Source organism: Anguilla anguilla, chromosome 2 (genome assembly GCF_013347855.1).
Source record: "Anguilla anguilla isolate fAngAng1 chromosome 2, fAngAng1.pri, whole genome shotgun sequence".
Lineage (NCBI taxonomy): Eukaryota > Metazoa > Chordata > Actinopteri > Anguilliformes > Anguillidae > Anguilla > Anguilla anguilla.
This window is the reverse complement of record NC_049202.1, coordinates 71326504-71346353: the sequence shown is the minus strand read 5'-3', so window position 1 is coordinate 71346353 and position 19850 is coordinate 71326504. Positions and strand designations below refer to the sequence as shown.

Sequence of the window (19850 nt, the reverse complement as noted above, 5' to 3'; positions counted from 1 at the left end):
CATCCTCGTCGCGCGCTTTCTCTTTACAAAAAGTGCCCGAACTCCAGCGAACGGGCGCTGTGGTGCTGTGGTGCTGTGGGGCTGTGGCGCTGTGGGGCTGTGGGGCTGTGGGGCTGTGGCGCTGTGGGGCTTGTGGGGCTGTGGGGCTGTGGTGCTGTGGTGCTGTGGGGCTGTGGGGCTGTGGCGCTGTTGGGCTGTGGGGGTGTGGGGCTGTGGTGCTGTGGTGCTGTGGGGGCTGTGGGGCTGTGGGTGGATGTGGGGCTGTGGGGCTGTGGTGCTGTGGGGCTGTGGGGCTGTGGTGGATGTGGGGCTGTGGGGCTGTGGGTGGATGTGGGGCTGTGGGCTGTGGGTGGATGTGGGCTGTGGAGCTGTGGTGCTGTTGGGCTGTGGTGCTGTGGGGCTGTGGGGGCTGTGGGGCTGTGGGGCTGTGGGGCTTGTGGTGCTGTGGTGCTGTTGGGGCTGTGGGCTGTGGTGCTGCTGGGGGCTGTGGGGCTGTGGGGCTGTGGGGCTGTGGGGCTGTGGTGCTGTGGTGCTGTGGTGCTGTGGGTGGATGTGGGGCTGTGGGGCTGTGGGTGGATGTGGGGCTGTGGTGCTGTGGGGCTGTGGTGCTGTGGGGCTGTGGGGCTGTGGGGCTGTGGGGCGGATGTGAATTAGTAAGTGGACAGACGAGGAGGTTCGACGCGGCCCTGCTCCAGCAGAGCGCCGTCCAATCGGACGATAAACGAACGGACTCAGAAAGGCCTCTGCCTCTTCAGGCTTTGAGCTTCCTGTGAGGAGCCATTTTTATTCCACACAGAGAAGACCTGCCTCTTTCCAGCCTAATTAAATGCAGCGTGGGGGTCTGCGGAATTGCCCATAGGGGGTCTGGCAATTTCGGCACCGGCTTCTTCGTTAGTTCACTCCCCTCACAGAGAGGTCTCTCTCTCCCAGGGACGCTCGATAAGACAGGTTACCCACAATGCTTTGCTATTTTCGAGTGATGGAAAAGCATTTTCCAGCAGCTCAAAAAAAAGAAAAGAAAAACTCCTCAAAACCTTTGACCCTCGAGGAGCAAATTCCCCTTTCTAGCCCCGATCCATTTAATTATCTCTCCCCTACATTCAACCAACACAGGAGAGATTTGACATTCTCTTTAAAGCAAAGAAAGAAAGCAAAAAAAGCCCAACACCACACACAAAAAAAAAAAGATCAATGTAAGATTAAGTCCCCGGACATTTTATGTCTTTACCCATGAATTGATTGTTTTTTTTTCTCTGCATTCACACAGTCACGTCATGTATTACACTTAGCCAACACAAAAATCAATACCTTTACTTTTAAAATGAAACCCCCACCCCCCCACCCTAAGTGGGCCTGCACCTCAGTGCCGAACCCCCCCCCCCCCCCTTTGGGAGGGCCCTTTGGTAAATTAGTCCTAAAGGTCAGCCCATTTAACCCAGGAGCGTCTCAAAGGCGCCTGCGACCCAGCACGAGTCTCAGAAACCCTGTACACTTCGGCTCGTTCTCCCTCACGCCGTCCACCCTGAAACGAATCCCCGGAGTGGCGAGCCCCGCCCCCTCATGCACACGTAGCGCAAGCGTGTTGGTTGGCCAGGTCCATCCTTCCACCAGGTCCATCATGACACACATGAAAAATTTAAATAAAAATAAATAAATAAATACTTCACAGCCAGGGATGAAAAGTAAAAAAAATCTTCTGAAAGTTCTGAAATGCCTGGCCAATTTCCTCTCTTTATTTAACGAGCCGTCTCTTGCTGAGAGCCGGGGCCGATCGATTTTGGCCTTCTCCTTCCCGTAGCTGCGCACCGTGCGCAGTCTGAGGCACCTAGCACCGGCCTCCCGCTGAATCCGCTGACAAAGACGTGAGCGTAAAGCAATTGTGGATGTATTTTCAATACATCTCAACAAAAAAAAAAAACTTGCACCGAATACAGATTTACGCGGTAGAGTTGCCGCAATCTGAAAAAAAAAAAAACAAGCACGAAACCGTCCAGACCCACGGCGCACCTGTGCAAAGTGTCATGAGTAAAACTATACAGCTAGCTAGCTATGGCATGTCCTCACCCCTGTAACGTTATTTGTTGTCCTCCGTGTGTCCATACGTCTGTATCGGTGGTACGCGCTAACTAGGTCAACTAAAGTAGGTGAAACGCTAACATGATGTTAGGGTTTAGCTAAAGTAATGTTAGGCAATAAAAAATCTTGTGCTGTTCGAAGTGGTGATTTTGGGAGATGCACCTGCGCATGCGTCCTACCAAACGTCCCTCTCAGGTCGTCCCTGAGTGAGCGAGTGAGTGAGTGACCACAATTTGCCACGCATAGCCCACGGCGCGCAGGACTGCCTAAAATGAAATGGGGAGAAAAAGGGGCATTTCAAAAGGCCAGAACCATGGGCCCGCTCTCCTTAAGCACAGCCTAAGGGCCGAAGCAGAGGCCTGTACCTGAGCGGGTCTGTTTACACGCAGTCAAGACGAGCAGCTGAGGCTGAACTCAACCTCTGCGCAGGGGTGTGCGCATCTCTGCACATAAAGCACCAACCAACCTGTTTTCTTATCCTTCACACAAAAAGACTACATTCATATTTACACTCACTGGCCACTTTATTAGGTACACCCGCTCAACTGCTCGTTAACGCAAATGTCTAATCAGCCAATCACGAGGCAGCAACTCAATGCATTTAGGCATGCAGACATGGTCAAGGCGATCTGCTGAAGTTCGAACCGAGCATCAGAATGGGGAAGAAAGGGGATTTAAGTGACTTTGAACTACTCTCTGTTTTTAATTTTTCTCGATATTTTTTGTTTTTGTTTTAATTCGATAAAAGAACGCACAGAGGTAGAAATTCCGGGGGACGGACGGCGCGGGTTGTCACGGCGACTCTTCTTTATGCCGCAAAGCTGACTGTAACTCCTCGTGTCGCCTTCGATATGCGAAACTGCCCGCCGCCTCCCAATAGGGGCGCTGATATATTGCCACAACTCTCCGCCTCCAAAAGCCGGGGGGGATGGGGGGGGGGGGGATTGGGAGGGGGGGGGGGGGCAGCGCAATCCGTCTCGCAAGAATGGAGTGTCACCCACGACGCCGTATGAATAACTAATACAATCAAAGTTTCCGCACAGTTTTTCATCTGCATCCATAAAACACGCCGGCGGAGGGCCCCCCCGCCCCCCCCCTTGTGCCACTTAGCGGTGAGTAATGGCGGCACTTTCTCACCGGTGGCCGGCCGCGCGGCGGCTCCGACCGGGCAGCGCCGCCGCGGCCGTGACTCATCTCACGCTTCCGGAGAAACAGACACTCGGGGGAAAAAAAAAAAAAAAAAAACACGGAGGAAGACGCCATTAATAACGCACGCGTGTGCATGGGGGCGGACCTGTAACGTCTCCGTTACTGTTCATCCAGACCCTGGCGTCTGACTTGTCACATCATTTAAGATACACATCATTTAAGATACATACGATTCTTTTCGACTTTTAAAACCGCGCCGAGTTCTCTCGCCGTATCTCCGACAAGACGGCTGTCGTGGAATTTTGTACACAAGGAAAGCTAAAAAGGCTGTTATTCAGTTTTGGAACGGTCAGCTTGATACACCATTCAAAAAAAGGGGGCCGGTGTGGGTGCAGGTGTTTTGTTTCATCCCAGCCTTCGACACCTGATTCAAACTAATTAACCAATCACGGTCTTCAATCAAGACCTTGATAAGGAGAATCGGGTGTCATAGTGCTCGGCAAGAATAAAGAACCTTCACCCACACCGGACCCTTTTCGGATAAGAATGGACACCCCTGCCCTACACAATTGAGCCATATAAAAAAACATCCAATCCAATTACGACTGCAGTTCTACAAAAAAGGTGCTTCTGAACATCTCTAAAACCTTTGTTCACAGTAACCAAGCGCAAAGGATGCCGTTTAAGTATGTGAAAACGAGAGAACGTGACCCCGCCTCCTTTAAATGTCGAGTCAATCAATAAACCAATGAAGCGCCCGCGCTACGGAAAATAAAATATGCAGCTGTTCTGAAAGGAGAACGAAGGCTGTCCACGAACACTCTGGAATATTGGAAAACACAAAGAAATGGAAAACCCAATTAGTATTCGAGGATGAAAGAGAAGGTTTCCCCCCTAAACAAACCGCGAAAGAGACGAAGGAGGCGAGGGAGAGGCCATATTCCAGGAGGGCACGGCGAGGGTAAAAACGAATAAATACCACCCACACACACACGCGCGCGCGACACTGCGTCGGCCGAGAAGCCGCAGTAAACAGAGCCCCTGACCCCCCCCCCCCCCCCCCCCCCCCGCCGTGACACCTCCTGCATGGAAAAAAAAATGGTTTTGAGTATTTGTTACCAAGCATTGCTGACAGGCACAGTGAATAAACAAAAACAACCCTGAACGAAAGAATCCATAAAAATGAAAAGAAAAGAAAAAAAAACAGCTACAGCCACTGGATCGACTATTTGTAGATATGCTAGAGCGACAGAAGAGGGTTAAACGTGATTTTCTCAATAAAGGGGGTAAAATGGAGAAAACTGAGGAAAGAATTTTAACCCCATACACCTGTGATCTCCAACCCTGGTCCTGGAGAGCTACGGGGTCTGCTGGTTTTCATGGTGACTCTTCATGAATCAATTAGAGCAGTTGATTACACAGTTAGCTCAACTCACCTGGTGTCTTGGGTCTCAATTGGGTGCCGATTTTAAGGTGAAAACAAAAACCAGCAGACCCAGTAGCTCTCCAGGACCAGGGTTGGAGACCACTGCCATACACTGTATACATGTGTCTAACACAATGTTAAAGGTGCCGACAGCGTTCCTGTACCTGTCACAGCCATACCCGAGGAAGACAACAGAAGGTAAAAAAGTTGTTGCCACCATTAGCCTATGTTTCTTGGGAGCACACAAAATACGGCAATCAGTTTTTACTTTATCACTCAACAATTCTGCTTCATACGATTGGCTCCCATGAACCTGGTGAGATGTGCACTACCTTTCTTTCTAAAAAAAAAAGCAATAAAAACAGCATAATAGGAGCTACCTTATCAATGCCAAAAATACCGTTTTCAACGGCGTCTTGTGAATTATGAGGGAGTTGGTATTGACTGTCCTTAGAAGTTCGGTTACCCAAAAATGAATTACGAAACCATTTTTGACTCAGCACTTTTGTGTTTATTGCAGTTGTGGGAGGGGTGGGGGGGGGGGTGAGGTGAGGGCGGGGGAATCAATCACAGGAGTGCAGACAATACTTATGCATTTGATAAAGGGCTATTTTGAAAAGATTGAAAAGGTAGTACGGTGAGAGAGACAATGCAGGGAGATTTAGGCCTATGTGGTGTATTGTATAAATGGGAGTGCTTTATTAAACAAATGTTGCTGTCCAGAAGTAATAGGCAGGCAAATGGTAAGAAATAAACCGAGATATATTTACGTGAAAACATATAGCCCACAACTTATCTAGCAGGTAATCACGCGCATAAACACTTCAGTATACCGTGTATAGAGATGAAGGTGCGTCCTTATTTCAACAATGTCCTTATAATAAAGTATTTATGGAGGCCAAACTTCCCAAAGGTATGTTTACAAGATTAACAATGCAATTTGGATTGCACTTTCATAAATAAGCCCTTCTGTTCAAGTTAAAATGAAATTACTGCACGCTAATGGATTTCGCATTCAACCATATTTGAGATCTTCAAATGTTTTGCTGGTGCCACCGCCAATGTGGAACACAATGTACAAGACAAGAAACACCTTTCCACAACAAACTGTTTCTAAAGGATACTGGAACAAAATATAACAAGGAGTCAATCGGAAAAATCCCAAGTCCCTTTAGACCTAGTAGCTCCATCAATACTGCACATTTGTTTTGCGGATTTAAATTTGCTGAAATAGAAATGTTTCGTGTTAGGTACTGTACATAAAATATACAGATTAAAACCCACATGAACCGAACTTCTGCAGGTTCAGTTGGCAAACAGTATATCATGCAATACAATATGCAGCTGTCATATTCGCGTAAGAGAGAGTAGGAATTACTATAACAGATATACTATTTTAAGTGCCTAAGGAAGGATAGCACAGAAAAAAAATAGCCAAATGTCAAAAAAAAGTTTACTATTTTGAATCACAATGAAGTGTGTTTGTTTCTAAATGCTCGGATAAGTATATTGTCACCTGGGTCTCTCTTAAAATAGAGGCCTGTTTGCTGACATTCCTGATTATGTGATTTCCCCGGGCCTCACCAAAATTAAAATATCCGAAGAAGTTCCACCAGCAGTGTTATTGCTCCAGGCCATTGAGAACTTATTCACATTGTAACTGGGGTACAAGGCAGCCTAATTAATTCACTCCTTATAAAATGTTCATTGACTTTAGGTCTTTCATCAGACCACTAATTGATAATTAACAATTAATGTTAAGTGCAAAAAAAAAAAAACTATTCATCAAATGTATTTCTTTTTTTAACTTGTTAAACATAAGAAGCATTTCACGGACTTACAGCAAAGGTGAAGAAAATAATACACGAGACCTACACCACAGCAGTAACACACAAATGATCAACCAATTAGACTCACAGAACCGAAAAAATCACAGCCATCAAACCGTGCTCAACATCAGCAAGTCGGTAACACTGCGAATGAAATAAGAGGTGGCCTTTTTGCGTCTGTGAAATTCACAGGATCCTGCAACGTTCACTATAAATAAACACAAGGGAAGCAGATGCTACACACAAACTGCGTATGCAGTCAGAAAATGCAGAGTGCGGCAAATATATAACGAGAGAAGTATTCTACCCTGATGGAGGAGGCATACATATCATTCATATCAATAAGTCATATTTTCCAAGATTGACATGCGTCGTGCAATGAAACCCATTATCTTTAATATACATTCTTATTTAATTCTATTCTTGAGCTCGCTGAATTATTAATTACGTCTACCATTAGGAGAAAGCTGTCAGTCAAGGGCATGCATCCACTTCAGCAGTCAGCTGCACTAAAGTAACCACAGAAGAAGAAAACAAATAACTCACCACTGCAGCTCCTTCACAGAGAAGGAGAACTAAAAACTCACCCCTGCAGTTCCTTCACAGAGAATGAGAACTAAGAACTCACCCCTGCAGATCCTTCACAGAGAAGGAGAACTAAAAACTCACCCCTGCAGATCCTTCACAGAGAAGGAGAACTTAAAAACTCACCCCTGCAGCTCCTTCACAGAGAAGGAGAACTTAAAAACTCACCCCTGCAGCTCCTTCACAGAGAAGGAGAACTTAAAAACTCACCCTTGCAGCTCCTTCACAGAGAAGGAGAACTAAAAACTCACCCCTGCAGATCCTTCACAGAGAAGGAGAACTTAAAAACTCACCCCTGCAGCTCCTTCACAGAGAAGGAGAACTTAAAAACTCACCCCTGCAGCTCCTTCACAGAGAAGGAGAACTAAAAACTCACCCCTGCAGATCCTTCACAGAGAAGGAGAACTAAAAACTCACCCCTGCAGATCCTTCACAGAGAACAAGAACTAAAAACTCACCCCTGCAGCTCCTTCACAGAGAAGGAGATCTTGAGGTTGTGTCCCAGGACGTACAGGGCGGTCAGGATGTCGGCCCACTGCACCATCTCCCCCAGCGGCCCCCCCTTCAGCACCTTGGGGCTGAACACGTCCCCGGACTCCTCCGTCAGGAAGCCCACGTGGACCAAGACCTGAGAGGAGGAGAGGAGAACACAGCTCAGAGACACACATCAAAGAACTCAGCTCAGAGGCAGGCATCAAAGACTAGGCCCCTTCAGACTGGTCCTGAAGGACACTGCATAATCAGCTCACAGCTTTTCTATTCTTATTTTATATATGTTTTTTTTTTTTGCTGGAGCGCAACGGCGGGGCCAGCCCTATACACGCAATTGTCTGTGACTGACTGAGTGACTGAGTGAATGATGAAGTTACACCATTGGTCGGCCGAGTTATGAAGTTACACCATTGGTCGGTCGGTCGGTCGGTCGGTCGGTCGGCCCGGTCCGGTCCGGCCCGGTCCAGCCATATACAGGGTTTTGACCTGGTCTTGTTTAAAAAGCTCAAACAACGTTGCGGTGTCACACAGTGCTTATTTTCACCCGGCTTGTCGTTGGACGCAGCCGCCGTGAGCGCGAGGCCAGCAGCACTGCAGCTCCGCGCGAGTAAGCTGCCGCTCTCCCGGTGTGGACAGACGCTCAGATGTACGCAGTCGGGCAGCTAACGCGACTCCGGTACCCTTTATGAATTGTATGTCTGCTCTATTAAGCCAGAAGCGAGCAGCACCAGCTGGCGTCCAGCACCGAAAGAACGAGCGATGGAAACGCCATCTTCATTCAACGGGACGAGCCTCATTGGGTTCTGGGAGGGGGGTCTTCTGAGGATGAGGTGCCTCGGCCACCGTGTAATTGTGTGCTAAGTCACATCGCTATCCGCATTCGGCATTCACTAGCGTGGAAGTAACACAGTCGCATCCGGGCGGCGGCGACATAGCTCGGGAGGTAAGAGCGGGTGTCTGGCAGTCGGGAGGGTTGCCGGTTCGATCCCCTGCCCGGGGCGTGTCGAAGTGTCCCTGAGCAAGACAGCTAACCCCTAATTGCTCTGGTGAATGAGAGGCATCAATTGTAAAGCGCTTTGGATAAAAGCTGCTATATAAATGCAGTCCATTTACCATTTAGCATTCATCTCCACACAATGCGCTGGCTCGCTCCATACACTAGAACAGTGGTGTTAAAAAAATCAACCCATATGAAATACCCATTGTGTAGGAAGATCAAAGAAAGACAAAAAAAAAAAAATGAGATGGCCAGAAATAGACAGACACAAAGACAGGAAGGTAAGAAATATTTCCCAGTCCCTTCTTCTGAGAAACCTGATGTTACATCACCTTACAGGCATTTAGCAGACGCTCTTATCCAGAGCGACTCACACAACTTTTTACACAGCATCTTACATCGTATGCAATTACACAGCTGGATATATACTGAAGCAATGCAAGGTTAAGAACCTTGCTCAAGGGTACAACGGCAGTGTCCTAACTTGGGAATCGAACCTGCGACCTTCAGATAACGAGACCAGCTCCTCACCCGTTACGCTACCCTGCCTCCCATTAAACCCACAGACGCTGTCGCCAGCGGACCGAGGGTCGGGCAGCCGCAGAAGGTGGAGCCGCTGTCCGTGTGCACAGCGGCTCCCTGACACGCAGTTATCAGAATGAAACCCTCGCGATCAGTCGGTCGGAGAGGCCCGAACGAGCCTCGGCGCGCGGGGGGGACCCAGACAGCGCCGGCGCGGGCGCGGTCTCGCCCCAAAGCGCCTGAGAACGGTGTCGGAATTAACACCCCTCTGATGTAATGAGCCCGCTCTATTAACTCCGAGCTAATACAGAAAAAAATTATAAATTTAATTACAATGGGTGGCCAGATGGCAAACGACGGGAGTGGGGAGTGGGGGGGGGGGTGGGCAGAGCGCAGTCTAGCCATTTTGGCTCCAGACGAGACAGAGACACCATGTTAATGAGCCGAGTGAGCACACTTTTTTTTTTCAACCTTTCAAAGTCTTGGTGACAAAGGCGACAAAAAAAAAAAAAAAACTTTCCACGGAAAAGATTTCACGAAGCAGTACGAGTGTGTCCTTATCTTTCTACGCAATAACGCCGGTCTCAGGCAAGGCCGGGACATTTCTGCCGAGCTCATGACAATAACGCTTGGCTTCGGAAACACGTTCAACTAAGGCCGTTCGATCCAAGCGATACAAAACCCGGTACGATTCATAATTGTCACAGACTCTCGCTTGTTTACGAACGTCCGCATCGATCGTTCGAGGAAGGAAGAAACGGAAAGAAAGGAAATGAGCCACGCTTCTCAGGAGCGTGAGAGAAGGAAAAGAAAAGCGGCGGGAAAAAAAAAGGGAAATAAAGGGAGACTGGTGAGATGAGCGAGAGCGAGAGAGAGAGAGAGAGAGAGAGAGAGAGAGAGAGAGAGAGAGAGAGGCGGCCTTTTTGAGGACGGTATGTTGTTCCTCTCAGTGTTAATGGGCTCCAGCGTCATATCTGCAGAGCACGGTGGCGGCTGTGGCGAGGGCCACTCTTCTGCATAAAACCCGGCCCCCCGGTAAACATCACCGAAATAAACACAATGGGGCCCGACTCTCCAAGCGAGGCTGTCGTGAATGAGCCAATACATTATCGTCACGCCGTCAGGACTTGGGGGGGCAAAATAGATAAATAAAAAATACTACGCAATTTTCCATGTCCTTCTGCCTGAGACTGAGTGAGAATGGAATAAAAAAGTACACGTGTGCTCTTAAGAGTGGGGGGGGGGGGGGGGGGGGGGGATACTGAACAGTGTGTTTAGTCACAGAGCTCTATCTGAATCCTTGGTCAGCATTGGTGCCTCACACAAACCTCCACCCCCACACCCCACGTGACTCAATACGTACGGTATAGGAAGCTTTGACCTCTACCTATCATTCCCAATGACCTCTCAAAGTCCAGCTTCACCTCTACACCGGGATACCCTGGAAGGACAAAACATTGGCTACCCCCCCCCCCCCCAACATGAACGGCCATTAAAAACTGATGAAAAGACAGCAAGTGAGATAGAGGGAATTTATCTGAAAAAGGAATTAAGCTCATGAACGCGAAACGCACTACAACCTAAAATAGACATAATAGATACAATAGATATCCTTGATATCTTTAGCGCATGCCAATATGGAGAAGCAGCGAGGAGACAGAAAACTGAAAAGCTTTTTTATTTTTTATTTTTCCCTGAACATCAGCGCGTATGTTGGCAGCGAGCCACGGCGGGACAGCTACGCAGATCGCTGTAGAGCTCGCTCACCGTCTGCTTGTAAGTCAGCTCAGAAAACAATAAACGAGTAAAACAGGCGCGACACGGCACAGAGCAATAATCCGTGCTGGGGAGCACGCGGCCCGTTGATCCTGCGTCCCGCGTGATGCACATCTGAGGGAGCGGGAAAAACCGCCGCGGCGATTCGAACGGGAGGCTGGAGGCCGTCGCCGTGGAGAGGTACCTGTGACGGCTCGTCACGGGCGGCGGCTCTCGGGGGCCTACGCCACGCCTCGCCTCACTCACGGGCCCTGACTGACAATGCTCACCCCTCCCCCCCCCCCCCCCCGTCCCCCGTCCCCCCCAGGAGGGCACACAGTCAGAGGGCACAGAGGGCACACAGTCAGAGGGCACAGAGTCAGAGGGCATGAGAGGGCACACAGTCAGAGGGCACAGAGTCAGAGGGCATGAGAGGGCACACAGTCAGAGGGCACAGAGTCAGAGGGCATGACAGGGCACACAGTCAGAGGGCACGAGAGGGCACACAGTCAGAGGGCACAGAATCAGAGGGCACAGAGGGCACACAGTCAGAGGGCACAGAGGGCACACAGTCAGAGGGCACAGAGTCAGAGGGCACACAGTCAGAGGGCACAGAGTCAGAGGGCACACAGACAGAGGGCACAGAGGGCACACAGTCAGAGTGTCCTCCTCATCGCTCCACCCGCCCCCCTGCCCTCCTCATCGCTCCACCCGCCCCCGTGCCCTCCTCATCACTCCACCCGCCCCCTCCTCATCGCTCCACCCTTACTTCTCTCTTCTCTGTTCTTCCTGTCTCTCTACACCATCCTGTCCAATAAAGCCCATAAAATTTTTTATTTTATTTATTTTTTTTTTTATAAGGGAGATAAAATTATTCGCTTTCAGCCTCTGTAGTTAGTCAGGATATTCCAGAAGTTGCTCTCTAACTCTAGCTGAGTTTGTCCATTTGGCTTTTCGGCTGTATTTTCCCTCAGGTAATACAACACGACAGCGTCCAGCCTCTTTCCCCCAGCTGTGTTACTTGTGCGTCTTTACTCACGCTTGCTGCTCAGATGAACACGGCGTCCTAACTGCGTAACAGGAACGTAAGAAAAATCAAAGCAGGTGCAAATTAGCGAAAGCCCGTAAAAATGAGCAATCAGCCCGGCTGACAGCCAATCCCAAGAGAGAGAAGTGTCAGTACAACAAACTATTGTTGGACAAAAAAAAAAAGTTAAACTCAACAAAAAACAGGCTGACGTCCTCAAAACGTCCTTTTTTTCCCCACTTTTCCACTAATTATTTCCCTTCTTTTTATGTCCCATAAAGCTGACGAGCTTTGGTGCGATCTTTGAAGTGTCACTGCTGGGCAAATTACTCTTAACGTTCTCATTTCAGGGGAAGGTGAAAGATATAAAAAAAGTTTTTCAAAAACATAAAAAGTTTTAAGACTCATATAAAAGGACAAATCCTTTGCTTTCATTTCAACAACAAAAAAAAAAAAACAAAAAAAGAATGACTAAAATTAAGTTCCTTTAAATTTTTTGGAATGCAAATTAGAGTGCCTCTCATCCAGATATGGGCTGAGGGCATGCCCGGATTTCGGCTATATGGGAACAAGCCCGCAGCTGTGCCCCTCATCCCGCGTGAGCGCACGTGAGGAAGAGGGCGCCTGCCCTCACTTCCTCACAGACTGCGTTCCTGCGACGAGAGGCACCTCACCTCGAAACTCCCTCCGCACGTCACGGGGGGAAAGTAAATCAGACGCAGGCTTTGATGTCCTCCCGGGGGAGAGAGAGCGGGAATGAAGGGTGCACAATGGCGTCGTGCTGGTGGGGAGAAGGCGAAGCCGAATAATTTATTTCTCTGTTACAGGAGGGGCACGCAGAGAGAGAGAGAGATGCTTCTCCCCCCCCCCCCCCCCCCCCCCCCCCCCCCCCCCCCCCCCCATGGGTTCCGGTTCTGGGAGCCGCGGCTGACAGGTAAAGAATGGGGCAACCTCAAGCAGAGCTGTGGGAATGCACACGCTGAATTATTCCCCTTCCAGGGGAACGCAAACAACATGCTCGCACACACACACACACACAAATACACACGCATGTGCACACACACACACACACACACACAGACACACACAAATACACACGCATGTGCACACACACACACACACACACACACACACACAAATACACACGCATGCGCACACACACACACACACACACACACACAAATACACACGCATGTGCACACACACACACACACACACACACATGTGCACACACACACACACACACACACACACGAATAAACACTCACACACACACACGTGCACACACACAAACACACACAAACGCGCACACATGCAAACACATACACGCACACAAACACACACAAACGCATACACACACGCACACACATACACAAACACACACACAAATCCTGACCGGTCTGAGGAACATCTAATGAGAACAGATAGCTTTTGGGGGAGGCCCAGGAAACACATTCTCCACATGGGGGGTGCGGAGAAATGGGCACCGTCCCCCCCAGTCCCCCCGAAATTCTACTTTCAGTAAAAACGACACGCACTTTAAAACCCATTGTATTTAATAACCGTTTTTTTAGAAATCCACATCCAACAGTTTTAACGGGCGGACTTTTATTTAAATGTATTCCGGCTTAATCGGAGACGATGGGGCGTCGCGGCGCGCCTGGCACAGGTGTGCCCGCCTGCTCCCTCTTAAATGCCAGCGCGGTAAAAACACCGCGAGAATCCATCAGCCTGCGGCGGGCCCGTACCTGCCGCCACCGGCGCCGCCACACCGCTCCGCAAGCCCGCTCATCGCCGCCGTTGATGGCCGAATGAAGGAAGGGCCCCTAACGAGCTAATCTGGGTTAAAACGCCACTCCGGGGATGACACGTTTCCCCCCCCCCCCCCTCGCTATCGACCGCAGCGGAGCCCCCGTGTAATCACACCGGCCCCCATTTTCGCACGGCCGACACTAATCCCCCTTTCGACATGAAGCGTTGACTTCCGCCTCCCCGTGGTTAACGGTTTTACAAACGGCACTGAGCAGCCGTAAAAAAATATCAAGAGCGAAAACACACACAGGGTTTTTGTGACAGGGAGAAAGAAAGACAGACAGACAGACAGGAAAGGCACTTTAAAGTTTTATTTTTTTTTTTCGGACAGACTCGGCGTGAATAGGGAACAGCAGTGGCCCGGAGGCGGGCGGGCGGGAAGGAACCAGGAAACAGGAAACAGGAAACGCTCCCCTGCAACCGTGCGGTCTTCCCACCATCAGCCCCAGCGCAAGCTCACCTTCTGTTTTTTTTTCTTTTTTTCTCCCATTTTCTCCCCAATTTTTTAGGCATTATACCAATTCCCCGTGTGTATCACATAGTTCTGGTCGATGCGCTATCCTCTGTCAGTCTGGGGAGGGTGTAGACTACCACATGCCTCCTCCGATACATGTGGAGTCGCCAGCCGCTTCTTTTCACCTGACAGCGAGGAGTTTTCACTGGGAGAGAGTAACGCACGCGGAGGTTCACGCTATCTCCCCCAGATCCCCTCCCCGCTGAACAGGCGCCCCAACCAACCAGTAGGAGTCGCTAATGCAGCGATCAGGACTCATACCCTCACCGGCTTCCCACCCGCAAACTCACCCACCCGCCAGTTGTGTTCGTAGGAACATCTGACCAAGCCAGGAATTGAACCCGGGTCTCCGCGGCGGTAGGCGAGCGCTTATACCTCCGCACCACCCAAGACGGCCCGAGCTCACCTTCTTCTGCTCCCTCCAGCGTCCGAGCAGCTTGCGGTCGAGCCGCCGGGCGGCCGTGCCCCACTGCGAGGCCAGGCGCCGGATGCGTCTCTTCATGAAGCTGAGCGACTCCTTGCCCGTCCCCACCTGCTCCAGGAGCGAGCCCACGTCCGCGCGGAAGGCCGCCTGCGGGAGAGAGGGAGAGGCGGAGAGAGAGAGGCTCACAGACAGGAAGCGGCAGCGACTTTATTAGGGCCACACATATCTCAGGAGGTAAGAGCGGTTATAGGGGTGTCATAGCTCAGGAGGTAAGAGCGGTTATAGGGGCGACATAGCTCAGGAGGTAAGAGCGGTTATAGGGGTGACATAGCTCAGGAGGTAAGAGCGGTTATAGGGGCCACATAGCTCAGGAGGTAAGAGCGGTTATAGGGGCCACATAGATCAGGAGGTAAGAGCGGTTATAGGGGCCACATAGCTCAGGAGGTAAGAGCAGTTATAGGGGCCACATAGCTCAGGAGGTAAGAGCGGTTATAGGGGCCACATAGCTCAGGAGGTAAGAGCGGTTATAGGGGCCACATAGCTCAGGAGGTAAGAGTGGTTACAGGGGCCACATAACTCAGGAGGTAAGAGCGGTTATAGGGGTGACATAGCTCAGAGGTAAGAGCGGTTGTCTGGCAGTCGGAGGGTTGCCGGTTCGATCCCCCGCCCTGGGTGTGTCGACGTGTCTTTGAGCAAGACATCCAACCCCTAATTGCTCCCAACGAGCTGATTGGTACCTTGCATGGCAGCCTTTCACCGTTGGTGTGTGAGTGTGTGCGTGAATGGGTGAATGAGAGGCATCAATTGTAAAGCGCTTTGGATAAAAGCGCTATATAAATGCAGTCCATTTACCATTTATTAACAAGAAAAAGGACAGAGATGTGTACGGCAGATTACATTACACCGTGGAGAAATCTCTGCGAAGACTTCATGGCGCTACTTCCCGAGGGCTTTCGATATCGTGCTATGTGGGGGTTATGTCTGCGTCGAACATGCAGACGAATACATTTCGCCTGCCTCGTCTCCCTGGCCCCTGGGGACACAGACCGCTTGCACAAGCGCACAAATAAATTGGTCTATAATCAGGTCAACCAGAGGGCAGGATGCTCTGCCAGATTTCCCAGCAATTTGTTTTCTGTCATTCATTAATTCTTGGTTTTTCTACACTTGCCTGTTTTCAGTGAAAAAAATAATAAATTATTCCAGTCACTTAAATATGTGAATCACACCTTTGCACTGGGAAACATGCCAGGCATTAAACAACTGTTACAGAATTGCTGGGGAGACATACACAAACACATTTGCTTACACACACACACACACACACATAGAACACACATATACACACACAGACACGTTAATTGGCAAGTGTCTTCCTCTTACAAGTCGTGCGCACTGGATTGGAAAATAACTAAGCTAATGTGATGAGCGCTTTCAGAACCAGAATGCACCTGGAGGAAGTCACATGGTTAACAGAACACTGCAAATAGAATCAGAGAATTCAGCTGCGCACGGAATTAGGACTAGAAGTAGAACTGGAATTAGAAACCAATGGCGCCTTCATTCAGGGAACAAACCAGTGCCAGGAGGGAGGAAAAATAGCAATGGGGGGGGGGAGGGGGGTGGGAGATTGGGCCGTGAAATGTGCAGAGAGAAGAACAATTAACTGAAGTCAAACCGGGTCAAACAGAGCACAGCTGTGTGTTTACCCATAAAAAAAAGTTTTAATACGAATGCTTCCAGCTGCAGCTGAGGGCTCCTGAAATTACAGTGATAATGAGTGTGTGTGTGTGTGTGTGTGTGTGTGTGTGTGTTTGTGTGTGTGTGTTTGTGTGTGTGTGTGTGTGTGTGTGTGAGTGAGCGTGTGTGTGTGTGTGTGTGTTGTGTGTGTGTGTGTGTGTGTGTGTGCGTGTGTTTGTGTGTTGTGTGTTTGTGTGTGTGTGTTGTGTTTGTGTGTGTTTGTGTGTGTGTGTGTGTGCGTTGTGTGTGTGTGTGTGTGTGTGTTGTGTGTGTGCATGTGTGTGTTGTGCGTGTGTATGTGTGTGTGTGTGTGTTGTGTGTTGTGTGTGTGTGTGCGTGTGCGTGTGTTGTGTTTGTGTTGTGTTGGTGTGTGTGTGTGTGTGTGTGTTTGTGTGTGTGTCTGTGTTGTGTGGGTGCGTGTGTGTGTGTGTGTGTGCATGTTGTGTGTGTGTGTGTTGCTTTCCTCACACCAGTTCTCGGTGCACCCTTGCACGCCGTACGCACCTGTCTCTTGCTGAATGTCTTCTGGGTCGGGGGTTTGGTGTGGTTCCTCCAGACCAGAGGGGGGCAGAACCACTCCACCTCACTCAGGTAGATGAGGAACGAGCAGTCCGAGCCATCCACACCATAGAAGGCATAACACGGGTCGGAGGTCCAGCGGGCCCGCATCCACTGAAACGAACCAGGGAACAATAGTCACAGTTCTAGTGCATAAATAAAAAAAACTGGTCATCATATCCATGAAGAAAGCATCTTTGCCGAACTGCAGGAACCCTTTTTTTTTTTTTGGTAATGTTTCCAATCTGGCGATTTTATTGTACTAAACAAGGTGAGAAGATTTGAACATCACACTGGTTTGAATGGAAGGACAATTGTGACAAAGTAAGCAGAAGTCACAGAAATATCAGTAGCTGCGCAGGTATACATAATTATAACTTTTTTTGTATTGCATTAAGACATTATTTACAATTGTCACATTTCCCTTTTTATTTAGGCAGCCTTTGGACTGCTATCCATATTTTTTTTGCATATCTGTTTTGCAGTGCAGTATAATGCGTAAGGAGTTGGTCTTGTAACCTAAAGGTCGCAGGTTCGATTCCCCGGTAGGACACTGCCGTTGTACCCTTGAGCAAGGTACTTAACCTGCATTGCTTCAGTACATATCCAGCTGTATAAAATGGATACAACGTAAATGCTATGTAAAAACGTTCTGTAAGTCGCTCTGGATAAGAGCATCTGCTAAATGCCTGCAATGTAACACAATTTATGGTGCCCTGCAACAGCCTGAGGGAGACAGTGGGAATGATACATTCACACATTATTTGCGTACGCTCACACTTATACATGTAATGTAATGCAATGCATCGTGTTTCTATGTAGTTGTTATTGCACATGTAGTCATCTGAGGTGTTTTTATTAATTTGATTTATTATTAATTATTATTGATTTATAATTGGATTATTAATTTGTTACTCACATCCACTTTGCTGGCGCAGTCCGGATATTGGGGGTCCTTGGGAACCTCACACTGACCCGCTGAACCATCTCTAATCACTGAGGAAATACAGGTCACACAGGTAAGATACTGTGGATACAAACTGGAATGTACGCAGGTTTAATGAATTAGACATACTTCGCAACATCGGACGATCACGTCTTTAAAAATCTGGGAGTTTCGATGCACGGCATTAGCATTGGATTTGAAAATATGCAAGTTCACACGGTAAGTATGTTGTCAGCTCGTTACATTTGCAAACTCTGTCTGTGCGCAAAAGTTTGAACTTAATTTTTTTTTTTTAAACTTAATTTCAGAAGCAAAAGTAGTTGAATTTGTTGTCAGTCCCTTATTTTAATACATGAACCCCATGAGTCGACGCTTAAAGCAGGCAGGCAGTATGCAAGGCCATGAAAATCACATTGAAATAATGCAAAGAGAAGTGTGGTCCACATCATGCCAGTTTTATTTACAGCCGTTTGGGTCATTGTGAATTGGCTTGAAGATCATACGAATTTCAACCACGGTATCAGCACAAATATACTGCAGGGGATTCCCATCATACCTTCATACCAAAACAGTAAGAACGCAAGCCTTCCTACACCATCGTTGACAGAAAGCCTCAATACAAAATTTCGGTTAGAAAGACACAAAGTGGAGTTTCAGTAACTGCGTTGTTTTGCCACTGAAAGCTCTGCATGAGTTATATCGTTTAAGTACAATTTACTGACAGCGTTCAATGCATCAGACAATATGTACAGCAAAACCAATCTGGTCACGTCGCAGGATATATCGATTGTTTTACATCACACAGAAAATGCATTTTGCTATTTATCTGAAAACAAACAATCCATGCACACATAGCCTAAAGACCATGCATATGATATGTACCATTTATTAAACAGATTAAGAGAGTGTACCAACATTTAGACAATGATTTTCACACATTAGATTATAATATCCAACAACAGGCCATTGTAAGCTATATTTCTTGTCTTCAGGTGCCATTTGGTATTCTGAGTTGGATATACTTGAAATTATGGATCAACTGGGGGTCAACTCTTGTTCTAGGAAGGCATACACAAGAAAAGAAACATGTAAATATGCCAGTGTACGTAGTTAGTTACGTTTGAGATGAAAGAAAGATAATTGCTGAGGTGTTTGCAACCATAAACAGCTTTTAAGGCAATGGCTTACAACATCCACATCCATTTCCACTGAATTGTTCAGGCATTAGAAACGCTTTGAAAATATCCTGGTGATCTTGTGTCGATGCATTCAGGACGTGCAAGCAACAGGCTAGGCTGGCAGTCAATTTTAAAATTCACGAGAAATGGAAATGAGCAGTTATTTGGAAGAATCGCACTCCTCTTGATGCAGAGGCGCGCGCGTAGCTGGCATTAGTATGGGCCTCGCAGTATAAGTGAGTCTTTGGAGTCCATTTACTGCAACAGCGAGAAAAAACGCTTTAACCTAAGGAGCAGGTAAACGGCAGGCTAATTTGACTGCGGGGGTCGCGAGCTCGACGCAGGTCATTCAGCTAGACGCCGAACCACCGCAGAACCATCAAACAGCACCGTGAGGACCCAAACACCCCCCCACCCCACCCCCGACTCGATGCCCCCATTACAGGGCCCACATCAGGGCAGAGGAAACGCATGCGAGGTGACCCATTTCCCCCTTCCCGACTTCAAGCCCCTTAAAAGTTCTCTTCGGACTTCGGGCGGAGGAGAGCGTTCCCCGCTCGCTGAGATGTAAATCATCGCGTTAATTGCAACCGCTGGGCTAGCTAACGGGCTCCAGCCGCAGAGGGCCGGGGGGGGGGGGGGGGGGGGGGGGGGTTCGTTTAACGGGAAGAGCGAGAGATTGATGGCGGCGCTCGAGCGAGATTAAAAAGACTCCACTCCGGCTCAATTTGGCTAATTGAAGGAAGGGGCGGAGCTTATTTATTTATTTATTTTTTTTATCCGAGGGGTTTTTTTGCTGCCTGGGCGTAAGCAAGAGCGA

The 19850-nt window shown here is 48.8% G+C and overlaps 1 protein-coding gene across 4 annotated transcripts in view; it reads right to left on the bottom strand.

Annotated features, from left to right (window-relative positions):
• LOC118219591 (alpha-1,6-mannosylglycoprotein 6-beta-N-acetylglucosaminyltransferase B) overlaps nt 1-19850 on the bottom strand; it is a 134569-nt gene that overhangs the window by 62078 nt on the left and 52641 nt on the right. For all 4 annotated transcript variants that reach the window (XM_035402878.1, XM_035402881.1, XM_035402879.1 and 1 more), the window contains 4 exons: nt 17826-17902; nt 16853-17020; nt 14591-14755; nt 7524-7693 (listed from right to left, as the gene is read on the bottom strand). In XM_035402878.1, coding sequence (XP_035258769.1) covers nt 7524-7693; nt 14591-14755; nt 16853-17020; nt 17826-17902 — 580 coding nt within the window. The remainder of the gene's footprint in view (nt 1-7523; nt 7694-14590; nt 14756-16852; nt 17021-17825; nt 17903-19850) is intronic.